The sequence below is a fragment of the Bufo gargarizans genome, chromosome 9 (genome assembly GCF_014858855.1).
Source record: "Bufo gargarizans isolate SCDJY-AF-19 chromosome 9, ASM1485885v1, whole genome shotgun sequence".
Classification (NCBI taxonomy): Eukaryota; Metazoa; Chordata; class Amphibia; order Anura; family Bufonidae; genus Bufo; species Bufo gargarizans.
The window spans coordinates 105,215,310-105,230,797 of record NC_058088.1 but is presented as its reverse complement, the minus strand read 5'-3'; the positions used below and the strand labels follow the sequence as shown (position 1 = coordinate 105,230,797).

The 15,488-nt window shown below is 40.7% G+C and overlaps 1 protein-coding gene across 1 annotated transcript in view; it reads right to left on the bottom strand.

Annotated features, from left to right (window-relative positions):
* The window catches only part of ARHGEF9 (Cdc42 guanine nucleotide exchange factor 9), a 381,458-nt gene that overhangs the window by 300,528 nt on the left and 65,442 nt on the right, over positions 1-15,488 (bottom strand). The window contains exon 2 of the mRNA XM_044268649.1: positions 10,098-11,750. Coding sequence (XP_044124584.1) covers positions 10,098-11,687 — 1,590 coding nt within the window. The 5' untranslated portion in view covers positions 11,688-11,750. The remainder of the gene's footprint in view (positions 1-10,097; positions 11,751-15,488) is intronic.

Genomic DNA, 15,488 nt, shown 5'->3' with positions numbered 1-15,488 from the left:
CCATAGTGGTGGACAGAGGGTGGCCATGCATGTGAGGCTGCTCTATGTTTACTTTTGGGGTCCTGTTCTGGAGCTAGGAGCAGGTTCTAGATGTGAGGCTGCACCTATCTGACATTGCTGGCATATCGTAGCAATATGTTATCAATGTCCCAGATGGGCCAACCCCTTTAAAGGATATCTATAATTTTTACAAACTTCTTAAAGTGTAATTTTTTTAAAAAAGGTCTGAAGAAAACGATGCCTCTCCATTTCAGTTTTTTTCTGCATGGTGGTCATTGAATAGCAGATTCATAGAAATCCCTGCGACCTTCTGACCATGAGATGGGAGTCATGACAGCCTGCGCCCTGTGCAAACAGAAGTGTTGACAACAACATGCAGGGGACAAGAAAACGATTGTTTGACCACAGTTGTTTTTTTTGCATCAGGCCATGTGAAAAGCCCTCCAAACGAGTGCCGATCAAACCATGGAACAAGACCCTAAGGCCAAGTTCACATCTGTGGTGCTGTTCTTTTTTTCTGTTCAGAATATAAGAACAGAAAAACTGCAGCGCCGCACCTGGCCGGATCCCAATTATTATAATGGTCTCAGTTATGGAATACAGCAGTCTACCTGCATAGAACCTCCAGATGTGAACGTAGCCCAGCAGAGCACACTCATAGTAGCGTTTACAGTATGGCTAACATAAACTGCTCATGCCCTTGACTCTGTAAGAACAGTGAAGGCATGAGATTAAATGTCAGAAGTTAGACATAACACATTCATGTGCTGTGGATTGTGATGAGATAACTATAACTACAGGCCTGGGACAGGAAAATATTTCATATTTGTAGACACAATCTTGAAGTGAATATCCACCCTTAAAGGGGTTGACCACCTTTTACAGCAGGGAATGTGAGTGAGGCAGCCAAGACCAGGCAGTGAAGGAGACGGGATCTAGTGGCGGGGAGAAAGTAAAATGCTTCCTTTTTGCAGGTCTGGCCACCGGGGGTTTGCCAAAAAGTCCCTAAAACGTGGCCAACCCCTTTAAACACTGCTAATTGATAATCCAAAATGTGGTGTCTCTTAACACATCTCTGTAGTAAGAGGAGATGACTATTTTTTTTATTTTTCTTTAACTTGCACATTTTATTAACCACTTAACATCCGGGCCATTTGCCCCCTTCCCAACCAGGCCTAATTTTGCAAATCTGACATATGTCACTTTATGTGGTAATAGCTTTAGAACGCATTTACTTATTCGAGCCATTCAGAGATTGTTTTCTCGTGACACATTATACTTCATGATAGAAGCAATTCTTAACGTTTTTAAGCAAATTGCCAAAACCCACTTTTTAAGGACCAGTTCAGGTCTGAAGTCACTTTGTGGGGCTTACATAGTGGATACCTCCATAAATGAGCCCCACTGTAGAAACTACACCCGTCAAGTTACTTAAAACTGATTTTACAAACTTTTTTAACCCTTTAGGTGTTCCACAAGAATTAAAGGAAAATGGAGATCAGATTTTTACATTTCACTTTTTGGGGAGATTTTCCATTTTAATCAATTTTTTTTCTTTAACACATCGAGGGTTAACATCCAAGCAACACTCAATATTTATTACCCTGATTCTGCGGTTTACATAAACAGACCACATGTGGTCGTAAACTTATGTAAGGGCACACAGCAGGGCGCAGAAGAAAAGGAGCGCCATATGGTTTTTGGAAGGCAGGTTTTGCTGAACTGGTTTTTAGATGCCATGTCACATTTGAAGCCCCCCTGATGCACCCTTACAGTAGAAACTCCCAAAAAGTTACCCCATTTTGGAAACTAGGGGATAAGGTGCCAGTTTTATTGGTACTATTTTGGGGTAAATATGATTTTTAATTGCTCTTTTTTACGTATTTTTGTGAGTCAAGGTAACCAAAAAATGGCTGTTTTGGCACTGTTTTTATTTTTGTATTTTTTAAGACATTCTTCTGACAGGGTAGCTCATGTCCTATTTTTATAGAGCAGGTTGTTACGGACGCAATGATATCAAATATGTTTATTTTCTTTGTTTAAGTTTTACATAATAAAGCATTTTTGAAACCCAAAAAATTATGTTTTAGTGTCTCCATAGTCTCAGAGCCATAGCTTTTTATTTTTTGACCGATTGTCTTAGTTAGGTTTTTATTTTTTGTGGGATGAGGTGACGGTTTGATTGGTACTATTTCGGTGGGGATATGCCTTTTTGATCGCTTGGTGTTGCACTTTATTTGATGTTAGGTGACAAAAAATGGCTTTTTTGGCACAGTTTTTATATCTTTTTTTTTTTACAGTGTTCACCTGAGGGGTTAGGTCATGTATTATTTTTATAGAGCTGGTTGTTACGGACGCGGCGATACCTAATATGTGTACTTTTTTTATTTATTTCACTTTAACACAATAATAGCATTTTTGAAACTAAAAAAATATGTTTTAATGTGTCTATGTTTTGAGAGCTATAGTTTTTTAATATTTTATGCGATTTTCTTATGTAGGGGATCATTTTTTGCGGGACGAGGTGACGGTTTTATTGGCACCATTTTCTGGGACATACGCCTTTTTGATCACTTGATGTTGCACTTTTTTTATGTAAAGTGACAAAAATGGCTTTAAAAAAAAAAAAATATGGTGTGGATCATGTGATATATTTATAGAGCCGACCGTCACAGATGTGGCAATACCAAATATCTCAAATATTTTTTTTTTTTTTTTTTCTATTTTGAACTTTTTTTATTCCTTACTTGTGGATTTTTTTTGTTTTTTTACATGTGAAACTTTTTTTATTTTTTATTTTAACACTTTTTTATTTTATTTTATTTTACACTATGCGTCCCCCATAATGTCATACAAGACTTCTGGGGGACATTTAACTTCAAATTCCCCCCCAATATTGATTTCTCCTGTAACTGGGGCTGACATAGTAGCGGTCCCTGCCTTCTCTATGGGTTGCCCTGCTGTCACTGACAGCGGGCAACCTGCTCTGCAGCTGCACAATTAGCGTGCAGCTGCCATCTCTGAATGGACGTTCAGAAACGTCCATTCAGAGATAGAGATCTACCTCCCAGACGTTTATAGTCAACTGGATAATCACAATACATTAGTAAGTGCCTTGTATTAACTTTATCTACATGATACATTTTCAGTTTTAATTTAGGGAATATAGATACGACAAGGAACCACATAACATGTAAACTCAAGCGCGCACTATTAGACCTGATAAATATAAACTATTAAAATATAAACTGATCAAACAATACATTAGGGACATACCTCCCAAGTGTCCCTCTTTTGGAGGGACAGTCCCTCTTTTTGACCCAAGTCACTCTGTCCCTCTTTGCTCCCTAATTGTCCATCTTTTTGATCTGAAGTATAGATTTGCATTATTACATTTACAATATTGATCCAGAATGTATTTCCCTGGTACTTATCTACATAATAAAGCCAACCTTGCATATTATTTTTTTATTTGATGCAATTTGGATTTTCAAAATTTTTATATTCAGATAGTTTTTGCGCTATTTCGCAAAAAAAACTATTGAAGTTTATAAACTTGCAGGAAAAGTGGATCTTTCACACAATAAACCATAAGGGTCTCTCTTTGACCATACAAAAAGTTGGGAGGTATGATTAGGGATGGTATAGTAGGCTGTTAAACAGAAATATCTGTTGTGGTGCGCAGCTGCCACCAGGGGGAATTAAAGCCAACCATACTGTACACATATGGATGTAAAGATTTTGGGACATCTGAACAACTTTTTTGTCTCTGAACAACCCCTTTAACTCTATGGCCAGACAGAAATTTTCTGACTCCGTATCAGAAAAACTGAGTTCCAGCCGTTATAAAGGTATTAAGAAATTAATCAGCACAGAATTTTGGTCCTAACATTGACATGGAAGTTTACTTTAAAGCAGTTATCCAGCTTTGTAATATATGGATAGGCCTTCAATATTAGATAGATGAAGGGGTGACTATGAGGACCAACAGTATATAGTATGGTGGATATGGTGCTGAGATGTTCACACACTTCTATGTGCAACAGTACCTCGAGGTGCTAGTCAATTCTCAACAGTACCCTCGGGTGAGTGTTGATGAGTTCCCATTCTGGATCTCCTTCATGACAGCAAACTGCCTCACTACATGGCAGAAAACGAAAAACAAAAAAATATATAGTGGCAATTCTGGAGGAGCTGCTCAGCCCCTGACAGTGTCAGGGGCTGAGCAGCTCCTCCAGAATTGCCACTATATATTTTTTTGTTTTTCGTTTTCTGCCTTGTTAGATTTGAGTGCGTTTGCCTTTACTTGGCATTCTAACACTCTTTTGCACCTGGTAACCTCCATCACATGGTCTGGTGTGGGTGTGGCTCGCGGCCTGGCTTCATTCACATAGTACTACCGCAGTATTCATGCTGGGCATTTGTGTGGGAGCTTGGCTGCGAGCTGAATTATATCACCTCCAGACCGTGTTCACACCATAGTCAGAGCAGTGGTTAGGACCCCTTGCCATGCTGAGAACCGTGACGTGGTGCATGATGGGCTCCGATATCTTCCTGACAGGAATATATTGGCAAAAGTCTCAGCTTTTAATACCTGCATTTATGTCTTGCCAGCATAGTCAGTGTTATATCTGGTTGGTGCATTCTCTCTCTGTGCCTCACTACATGGTACCATTCCACCTCAAATGGATATCTGTAGTGACCCGGAGGGGAGGCGAGTAGGATGAGCGTGGGAGTTGTGGTATTGAGACTAGTATGGTACTCACAGTGGTAATCTCTCACTCTGCCACTCCCTGGAACCATGCAGTGTCTGGCGGTAGTATGGGCTGCCCCTGGTATTGATCATGTTGCGGGCAGGAGGGCAGGTGCAATGGAGTAAGTAACCAGGCCAGTTGGTATCAATAAATAAGTCTCTCTTTACTAAAGTGCAGAATAGGAGTAGTAGTACATCCGGCAATAACATGTCACAGTTCCAAGACATGTAACACAGTGCAATCCTTCACCAATAGCAGAGTATGGACAACAGCAACAATGGAGGTTGTAGTATTCCTTCCCCCTGTATCTTTAAAGTCTGCAGAATTTTAGGCATGCAATGAGGCTCCTTATATGCTTTTTCAAATTCCCAGCCTGAAGGGGCAGATATAAGATAAGTCTGGCCAAACTGTCTCCAAGTGTGAAAGGGTGTGCTGTCTCTCGGCCATAAACACGCACAATACCTTTCTGACTGACTCCAATGCACGGCTTTGTAGAATCTGGACCTACTGATTTCCTTCTCTCTGGAGCATGTTTGATGATAAACTAGCTTCCTTAGTTGTAGAAGTCTCAAAGATGAAGCTCAGCCCTAGCTCTGAGGAGCTTGCACATGTAGGTCTTCACTGTTCTTCAGGCAGAATGAGGCCTCTTGCACACAAACTTTGTGCATCCGTTCCGTGCATTGGGGACCGCAATTTGCGAGTCCCAATGTATGGGCAACGTCTGTGTGGCGGCCGGGACGGATCGAGACCCATTGTCCGCAATTGCGTACAAGAATAGGACATGTTCTATTTTTTTCCGGAGCCGCGGACTGGAAGTTCGGGGGCGCGCTCCAGAACTGCGGATGCAGAAAGCACATAGTGTGCTCTCCTCATCCATTCCATCCCCATAGAGAATGACCCATTATACGGACGTGTGAATGGAGCCTTACTGATAATTTCCAATAAAACTATATATCAGTCTGCTCAGCTCCTCCTGCTGCATAACCTGCTGCCCACAGATCAGAAACCTTGGTCAATGTGCCAGGTTCCCTTTAAAGTAATCAGCACACAGTAATCTTACGAAAGAGGGAATATAATGCTTACCCCAATAGACTAATTAAAGTCCTCCTTGGGCTTCTCCTTTCTGTAAACTACACTTTCATGAAATTGCCCTCATATTCTTCACTTAATTTCTAATTTTGTTTCAATTAATTTGCAATGTTACCCTAATGAAAACACATTCATGGTCCTCATCTCATTTCTAACAGAATTTCAGCTTTAAATTCAGCTAGCACCATAAAGTCTTTTTTAATATTTCATAATGTATAAGGTGTCTAAACTGACAGTCTGTGCTTTGCCTGTAATCTAGATTACGAAAATCAAACAGAAATCAAATATATTCACAGGAAAGGTTTTCCCTATCTAACTAATGAAATCTGAATGATTTTCATTGTGCGCAGTTTCCCTGATGTTTATTCATCGAACGCATCCAGCAAAAATATTGCCATACCACTACCGGAAAATGAAAAAGAATATCTAAAAAACGTAGCACTTTAACGCAATATGACATACCTGTTTATCATAAGCATTAACCATAAGTATGGAGCAGGCTGACGCACTGAGCTCAATCTGAACATGGCGAGTTCCAGCTGTGACCGGGAATGGAGATATCTCTAATACCGCTCATTTAAACACTCAGATGCCACTATTGATAGAGACAGTAGTATTTGTGGGGTTCTCCCATCATAGTCCCTGCAGCAAAATCGCGGGGCTCCGATCAGTTACTATGACAGCCTGGGGCCTTGAGAAGGTATCCGTGGAGAGAACATTGACCAGCCTTCAGTATGTCCAGGACATTTTGGAACCAAGGCTACTGCCTTTTTGATTTAGTTAAAGGGGTTCTCTGGTAATTAAGAAAATTAAAATACTTAAATATTGCTTTATTATAAATATATTCCCAAATGCATTTCATTAGTTGTAATTGTAGGTTTTGTCTCGGGAGGAATCATTAGGAGAAATAAAATGGCCGCCTTTCTATTAGTGCACACCAAACCTGTCCTAATCACACAGGAGGACAAGTTACTTCACAACACTGAGCTAAAGAGCTGCCTCATCTTCCTCTCTGCTCTGCTTGTCAGGGATTATGATTCTGAATATAGTTTAATATGATCTTCAGCTGAATCTCTGCAGGAAAGGAGTTCATGAGGAGACATGAAATACAGAGAGGTATTGGAGACTGCATACAAGAGCTGCAGCTCATTAGCCACATTTCCACCTCTTCTCTGTACGTCATGTCTCCTCATGACCTCTGTTCCTACAGAGATTCTGCTGAAGATCATAGTAAGCTGTATTCACGATCATAATCCCTGACAAGTAGAGCAGAGAGGAGGACGAGGCCGCTCTTTAGCTCAGTTTTCTGAAATAACTTGTCCCGCTGTGTGATTAGGACAGATTTTCTGTGTACTAATTGGATGGCGGCCATTTTATTGCCCCTGATGATTGCCCCCCAGACACAATCAGCCATTATAACTATTGAAAGGTATTTGGCAATTTATTTATAATAAAGTCATATTCAAGTATTTTCATTTTCTTATTTCCCGGAGAACCCCTTTAAGAGACATGGTGTTTCAACAAGGTGCCCACACACTGCTCACGCTACACAACATGCCCTTCAATGTATTCAGTTGCTCTACTAGCCAGCAAAATCACTAGATCTCTTCCTCATTAAAGGGACTGAAATGGCATACCACAGAAGGATATCCAGTATCTGTATGACTTTTACCATTAGAGATGAGCGAATTTCATGTTATGAAATTCATTCATGCTTCGTTTGGTGGTAAAAGCAGAATTGCGTTATGGACCATAACGCAATTCTATGACAGAATGCATAACGGAATGGCTCTAAAGGCCTCCCCTGCATAACGGAAATGGGACAGATCCGTTTTGCAGCCCATAGACTTCTATTATGACGGAATGGATAACGGAATGCCTCTAAAGGCATTCCAATATGCATTTCGTCATAGAATTGGCACCTCCGCCGATCATCTGTTTCAGGGAGCCGCCGTGCTCCTTGGAGCTCTAGGTCAGTGCTTCCCAACCAGTGTGCCTCCAGCTGTTGCAAAACTACAACTCCCAGCATGCCCGCACAGCCAAAGGCTGTCCAGGCATGCTGGGAGTTGTAGTTTTGCAACAGCTGGAGGCACACTGGTTGGAAAACACTGCTCTAGGTAGCGCAGCCGGCTCCCGGCAGCTTTCCAAGCACAGCGCTGTACATAGTACAGTGGCTGCATTTGGCATTTCAGCTCAGTCCCATTTACCTAAATTGGGCTGCGAGGAAACTAGGCCATGTGACTGATGTACCGTGATGTCACATGGCCTAGGATTGAGTCTCCAGCCTCTTCAAACAGCTGATCGGCAGAGGCCCTGGTGTTGGACCCCCTCCAATTTGATCCTCAAGATAGGTCATCAATATCATTTACTGGATAACCCCTTTAATGTGACTCTGCCTCAACATATATCCTGCTGCAGAAGCCAAAATAAAGGGTACCCCACCTTGGCTGTATGTTCTTTAACTAAGCACCGCTAGCAGATTATACTTTGTCAATCTAAGCTCAATCGCATGAATTTTTCCAGTGTTCTTGTTTTTATTTTCAGCTAATGAATTATAGATTAAAAGAAACAGATGCACAATCAGTTATATATATTATAAACTGGTTAGAATATTCTCCAATGCAAACTGGCAAATTTAGAATAGAATATTGTTATAAATTAAAGGGGTTGTACATGACTAGAAAAACATGGCTGCTTTCTTCCAGAGACAGCGCCACAGCTGTCCATTGGTTGTGCCTGGTATTGCAGCTCAAGCAGCTGAAGAGTACAAGAGTTCCACTGTTTTCGGAAGAATGCAATAATGTTCTTTCCATGTCACGCTACAGTTAGTATTCAGATGACATAACAAAGTGGAACAGATCACCATATTTATTAAGACACTGACTGGACAGTCACTGATCTGCTGGCCAAGGCACATCCAATGTGGTTTACTTCATTTATTTTACAGGGGTAGATTTCTGGCTAGTAGTTGAGGACAGATGTATAATCTTTATTGTATTTTATTTCGATGGACATCTTAGACATGGTTGGAGGCTGAATATTCATTGGATGTGTTACGTTTAACCATGCGTGCATCTAGTTTTTGCACTTTGTGCAAAAATAATACTGAATTTGTCATTACACAGAAAAATTGCTTTGTTCTGGTTGTAAAACTTCAAATTGGAAAGACCAATATGTGTCACAAAAAAGGTTAAATCCAAAATGTTCATTTGATTTGTAAATCTTTTCCAGAAGAGACATTAATAACACATTTCTTATCGCCTTGATTCCCCGCATCGTTAAATATACCAGAGTCAATCTTTCTATGAAGTTAGTCTGCAGTAGTTCTTAATTCCTTTTATCAAACAGGCTAGTCAGTGCAAGTTTTATAGAAATTGGGGCTGTGGGCACCTATGAAACACCTCGTCTAAACACCATCAAACATTATTCAAATATATTCCACACTGGATCCATTCACTTCAGTGGGGCAGAGATTCCAAAGAATTCATCTTTGGACTCTGTTTAACTTGCTTACTGTACATTTCAATTTTTTTGCTGAATAGATTAGCATGGTAGACAACAATAAGACACTTAAATAAGGATGTAGCTCTTAATAAACTCTGCCTCTAATGCCACCAGATGTAGACACCCCAAAACAGCTGTCTGCAGATGAGATGCTGGCTTAATTATTATCCAAGTCATGTCTTAAGACTTGTTTAAATGCTCAAATATTGACTTATAGGATAGCTGCCTTACATCTGGTAGCATTACAGGCAGAGTTTGTTAAGAGCTCATTTGCATCCCTTTTTTCCCAGAATTCCAGAGGAGCATGTATCTCCTATAAGACTCCTGACGCTGATTAGACGCTCTCTATAAAGACATATACTGTAGTATCCCCTGAATAAATAAGGAAGTATTTAGTGGTAAAATTCCTTGTAATGCAGGGCAATGAAGATTTACTTGTCCCATTCTCAGGCTGCTATTCAGATCATGGTGGCTCCTGGGCAATTGCCCAGTTTACCAGCCCCTTAAACCGGTAATGTCTATATTTTGCAAATGGGATACAGATTTTAGTATTTTATGAAGCAATCTATAGACTGTTAGCTGCCTTCAGACTGTTCTCACTCCTACTTGTATCAGAAAAACAAATTAATGGCAAGTATCCACTCTTTCCATTGCCTCACCTATACCATGGACAGGCAACTGGGATATACTTTTTCAACCGAATTTTAGAGTTAGTGATGAAAAACAAATAATAGATGAATATGATCCTACCTCTTCACAGGAGGAAGCTGTTGACGATAAACTGAAATGAGATTCGCTGCACTCAAATACATCCTCATCTTGCACACTTGACTGAGTCACAAATGAGCTTTCAGCATTTCTCTCAAAATCAGTATGCATCTTGTACTCATTTAGAGGCTCTTCTTGGGAATGATCAGAGGAAGTATCAGAAACTTTACTAGAACCATCAGTACACTTATATTCCTCAATTTGGGACAATAAAAATCCTGCCTGTACAGATTCTTCTGGGCTGTCATCCATGCTGCATTCTTTGACTAAATATACAGTATTTTCCACAGTTTGTGTAAGCTCATCTGTTGGCTCACAAATCTCTTCTTTTGTTGGAACATTTGGTGATATGTCTTGAACTGATAGATTATCCTGGGCATGTGTCTCCCACACACCTGAATCAGGAGACTGTAGAAGCGCTGATGGAAAAGTCAAAGCATTCTCATTTTCAATAATAAGAGGTTCCTTGACAGAGGAGGTTTGTAGTCTAGGAGTCCGTGGAGTTGACTGAGATTCTTGATCATCTGATGCAGATGATCTGGAGGAGCCTCTCCATTTTCTTGCTGCTACTGCAACATTGCTGAAAAATTTAAAAACCCCACTAAAGTTTCTGGATTTGCCACCATTAGCTGTGTCAGATGTTTTGGCCATGTCAATAGTGTCCTCACATTTTTGGTCTATTTCAGGAGAGGCCAGATTATCAGTTGTGCACTCTGTATTTTGGAAAGTAGTTCCCTGAATTTTATCAAATCCTTTTGAATTATCTTTTGTGGCTAGTGAAATACCTTTCAGGTAACTCCACATATATGAGCTTCTGCCTCTACGATGTTCTGGTGGGATTTTAAGTCCTCTTCTCTGGATTTCTCCTTCAGCGATAGTTGAACTCTTAGTGCTGACCAGTGGACGTCTACGATTGCCGCTTATGCTTTCATTGTCTATATACTCAGAATTTCCATTTATTCCAATACTTAAATCCCTTAACCACTTGTTATCATTAGATATACATTCAGAAATGCTAATATTTAACTCAACATCTTCAAAAGAGGTATCTAAATCATCAATGTAACCTGCATAGGAATGTCTGTATGGTCTTTGTCCATCAGCATATTTCCTTGTTCTGAATAAAGCACTCGGAATAGAAAGTTCTATGTTTTCTGGTAGTTGATTCTGGACTTTAGTTTTGGAAATCCGAAGAACAGAACTTTTGGAAAATGTTGCAGATCTCAACCTTTTAAAAGATCTCACTTTGTCCATAAAAGATAGTTTAGGCTTGGGTTCATTGATTTCAGTTGTAAGTATCATTGACTGAGGTCTCTTACTACGTCCAGAGTTTGCCCTTCGCCTATTGACAAAACTCCAAATACGAGTCCCTTTTGCTTTCTTTTCAAACCGATGTGGTGAATCTTCTGTCTGAAGTTGGGTGGAAACACCACTTACTTCACAAGGATCAAGTTCACAAATAGCCATATTGTCTGAATTGTTCTCCTTGGGAAGAGCCTGAAAGCTTTTGTTCATGTAACCATTGAGGATTACTTCAGAGTGATTGTTTAAATTGCCATTAATAACTTCCATTGCTCGGTCTCCTGCCCTTCACCACATCCCTTCTCCGCCCAGTAGAAAAGCAGTAGAAGAAAGCTGTCAAATAAAAATATAAACATTAGAAAAGTATATTAGAATGAAAATCTGTAATTTTTTAATACATGAAATGTCAATATGTAGAATGTATCCTAGCATAAAGCACTCCCACAAAAATTTTCATTCACTGGCCCATTAGAAGGGTACGTGATATAAACTGCAGTTAAGGTAATCTTTTAACCGGTGGCTGTATTAGTGAGTTATCATCCCTCTTCTGGTCCTTAGCTGTGTCATGTGACCAACACACTGACTCTTCAAGTTACACTGTGTCTTATATGTAGTCAGGAAGTCAGTTTCTCTGTTCATTTCTATGACATTAACATTGAGGCTCCCATATAAACAAACAGAGGAACCGACTTCCTGTCAGAGAGTCAGTCACATGACTCTTCTGAAGACCAGAAGGGAGTGAATAACTCGCAACTACAGCTTTTAGTAAAAGGGATACCTTCAGTACAATTTTCATCATGTACCTTTTTATCAGGCCAGACAATAAAAAAATTGTTGGAGAGCTTCTTTAATACTCAGTACTCTACTTTCAGTACCACCAACAGAAATATACCAAAAAAGTATCTAATACATATGTCATATGCATGAACTGTAAGCTCTACAAAATAAAAATAAATAAAAATAATGATGAACATTAGGCAAAGGTTTTTCTTCATCATCCATAAACCACTGTACCAAATAACTGATTTGACTTTGGGCTATCTCTAAGGATGTTATCTTGGCAGTCCCTTTTAACCCCTACACAGGGATCTGGTCTTCACTGCACAAAGCCACTAGGTCACTGCCTACTCAGAAAGTCCTGGTGTACCATAGTTTGCAGCTGACCGACAGGGGTCAAAGACACTGGTTGAAAGCACAAAAGGGTATGACAATACTTGTAGTCTGGAAACACGCTAAGGTCAAGTCAGACAGCATATAAACGAATCCGATAAACAAGTCCAAGCTCAGGGCAGGCGGCATTGGGCCAATACGAGAAACAGACTAGGGGTCTGGAGTAGAGTTGGCTGTCAGGCAGGAGTTCGAAACACGGGTAGTCAAGACAGAATATCACCCCTTCACTGGTAACTAGAGACTAGGAACCTAAGCTCAAGCAAAGAGGTGGAAGAAAGTGCCTAGAATAAATAGGTGGGATGATCAGCACCTTATTCAACAGCTGAACAGAAAGGAAGGGGGAAGGTTAACCTTTGCAGTACAGTGAACCTGTGTCTTTTTCAAACCTTACCAACTACAGTATGTAACAATATGTATATGTAATTGGTCACTGGTTATTTTTTTTTCTACTTTTGAACACTGAGCAGTCAACAGACTGCTAATTTACTCCACATAATCTGACCCTATCGTTGTCAGGGAATCTGTCACCAGTTTTAAGGTGACGTATCTGAGGACAGCATAAACTAGTGACAGAGATCCTGATTAAAATACTGCTTCACTTTCTTTTTGTTGGCCCTGTAATTTTCTTAAAAGCCCTGTCGAGCAGCTTCAGTGCAAATGTAATGACCCAGAGTGGCATTACCACCTCTTTTGTACTCCCACTATCTTTGTTGGTGCATTCTGTGCCATCTCATGCATATAATGCCATGTCCTGCAATGTGTGTATTCATATTTCCTTATAAACTACTGTTAACATGTTATGTGCCTGGTTAACCAGCAGGTGGTGGCAATCAGTGCAGAGCTAGTTTCCCTGGAGAGGAACCTCTTTGTTCCATTCCAGCCCTCTCTAGAGAGGGAGGAGTTAGTTAGTGAGGCAGTTCAGAGAAGCCCCTGTATGGGGAGGAAGCAGCAGGCCTTGTCCCTGCCGGACAGGCCTTGCCAGTGAAGTCTACATGGTTGCATGTCCCCTCCTAGGACTAAAGATAAAGATAAAGTAAGAGACAGACTACAGCTAAGCTAAGTTCCAGCAGAAGAGGAAAGTTTTATAACTCCCTGCCTGCCGCCATTCTCTTAAAATAAAGACTTTTAAAATATGCTAATGATCATCTAGGTGCTATTAGGGCGTTGCTTCAGCACCTAGAGGCTCGATCTACTAACCATTTATCCCGCCCAGGTCCTCCGTTTAGCCCTCCTCCCCGATCCTCTTGAGTGACGTCTAGTTAGCTGGATCGCTAAAGAAATCCCGCGCCTGCGCCATCCACTTCTGGATTCAGCGCAGGCGCAGTAAGTGAAGGAGGCGCTCCTGGTGCTGGCTTCACTCACTGTGCCTGCGCCGAATACAGAAGTGGACGGCGCAGGCGCGGGATTTCTTTAGCGATCCAGCTAACTCGAATGTCGGCAGGGACAAAAGTATAAAGAACACTGTTATGTACTGCTGACATTAGCACCTCGCTAATGTCAGTCAGCTACATAACAGAATTTCTGATGATAGAAACCCTTTAACTGCAACTGGAGTCACGACTACTTGCTCTATAAGAGGGACATATTTCGTAGAAACCTCCTAGGGGGCAAGGGATACCCCAGATGCCTAAGAGTGGTCCGATGCACAAGCAGTACTCCAGAGTTTTCTCAGCCTGGGGAGTCTTCATATTCATGAGATGCCCACTCACAGTATGGGAAGAAAGCTGCCAATCATCCATGTGAGGGTAGGGGAGCCAGGACCTCACGAATACAAGGACTCTATCACTCGGCTGGCAATGGAGCTGCTCACTTAGAATTTTATTCAAATGACTGGGCATAAAAAAGTGGCCCTGTGTTTTAGTTAGAATCTCTGCGCCTAATGCATAGGAATATTTAGGACTGCAATATGTCCACCTCATCTACATGTATTTCTACAGCAGAAGTATATTTCTATGCGTATTGAAGACATTCCTGATTTATACCCGCATCATTTCTTGACAGTAATATCCCAACTGAACAGAAAAGCGCGTGCTCAGCACTAGTGACATGTCCTGGCAAAGACCATCCGTCCTTTCATGATGCTACCAGCAGTGATGGAAAAACTGAGACATAAGAACAGAAGTGCATAAAACATCAGACAACATAACTAATCAAAGACACCCATAGCCAATAAGTGTATAGCATTTATCTATCCCGCATGGCTACAAGAATAGGCGGCACCTGATGTAGTTTAATGGGGGAACTCTCCATAGTACGTCTCTAGACTTGTCGATGAATTTAAAAAAAGGCAGACAAGAATGCACAGGAATGATAACCATACAGGAAAGCCAGCATAGGATGCAAAGGGGCTTAATGAGTGAAATACCTGTCATACTTTATAATCGGTGCTTATATGTCTGGGCTTCACCATTACATTTCTTGGAAGAAGAAAAAAACTAGGACTATACACACCCTATTGCTTCAGTCTCCAGTGGACACAAAGAGAAATAAAGATTTTGGAAAATTAAACTTTAGTTTTACTGTAGTTTATATTATACACTTCTAAGCTCACGGTACAGTATGCAATACCTCGGCCATAATTGTGTATAGAACGCTATCCATGGCCATTGATGATCATAACTGCATGACATTGTACAAACAGGTATGTGCAATTTGACCCTAAATGTAAGTAAAGAATCTAGGAGTTGGGAGATGTCTTACATAGCCTCACCATAAGGAGTTTGTTCATCTTTGGGTCTATTTAGGCGGTGGCAGCAGTGCGTTGTACTTGTTGAAAAAGTCAACTGCTGGGTCACGAATTGCAATGGAATATGTGAGTATGATATTTTTCATGTGACTTGGCACATTTGGCCAGCAGCTATTTTTCCCAACTTTAGGCCTCATGCACACGACCGTTGTTCG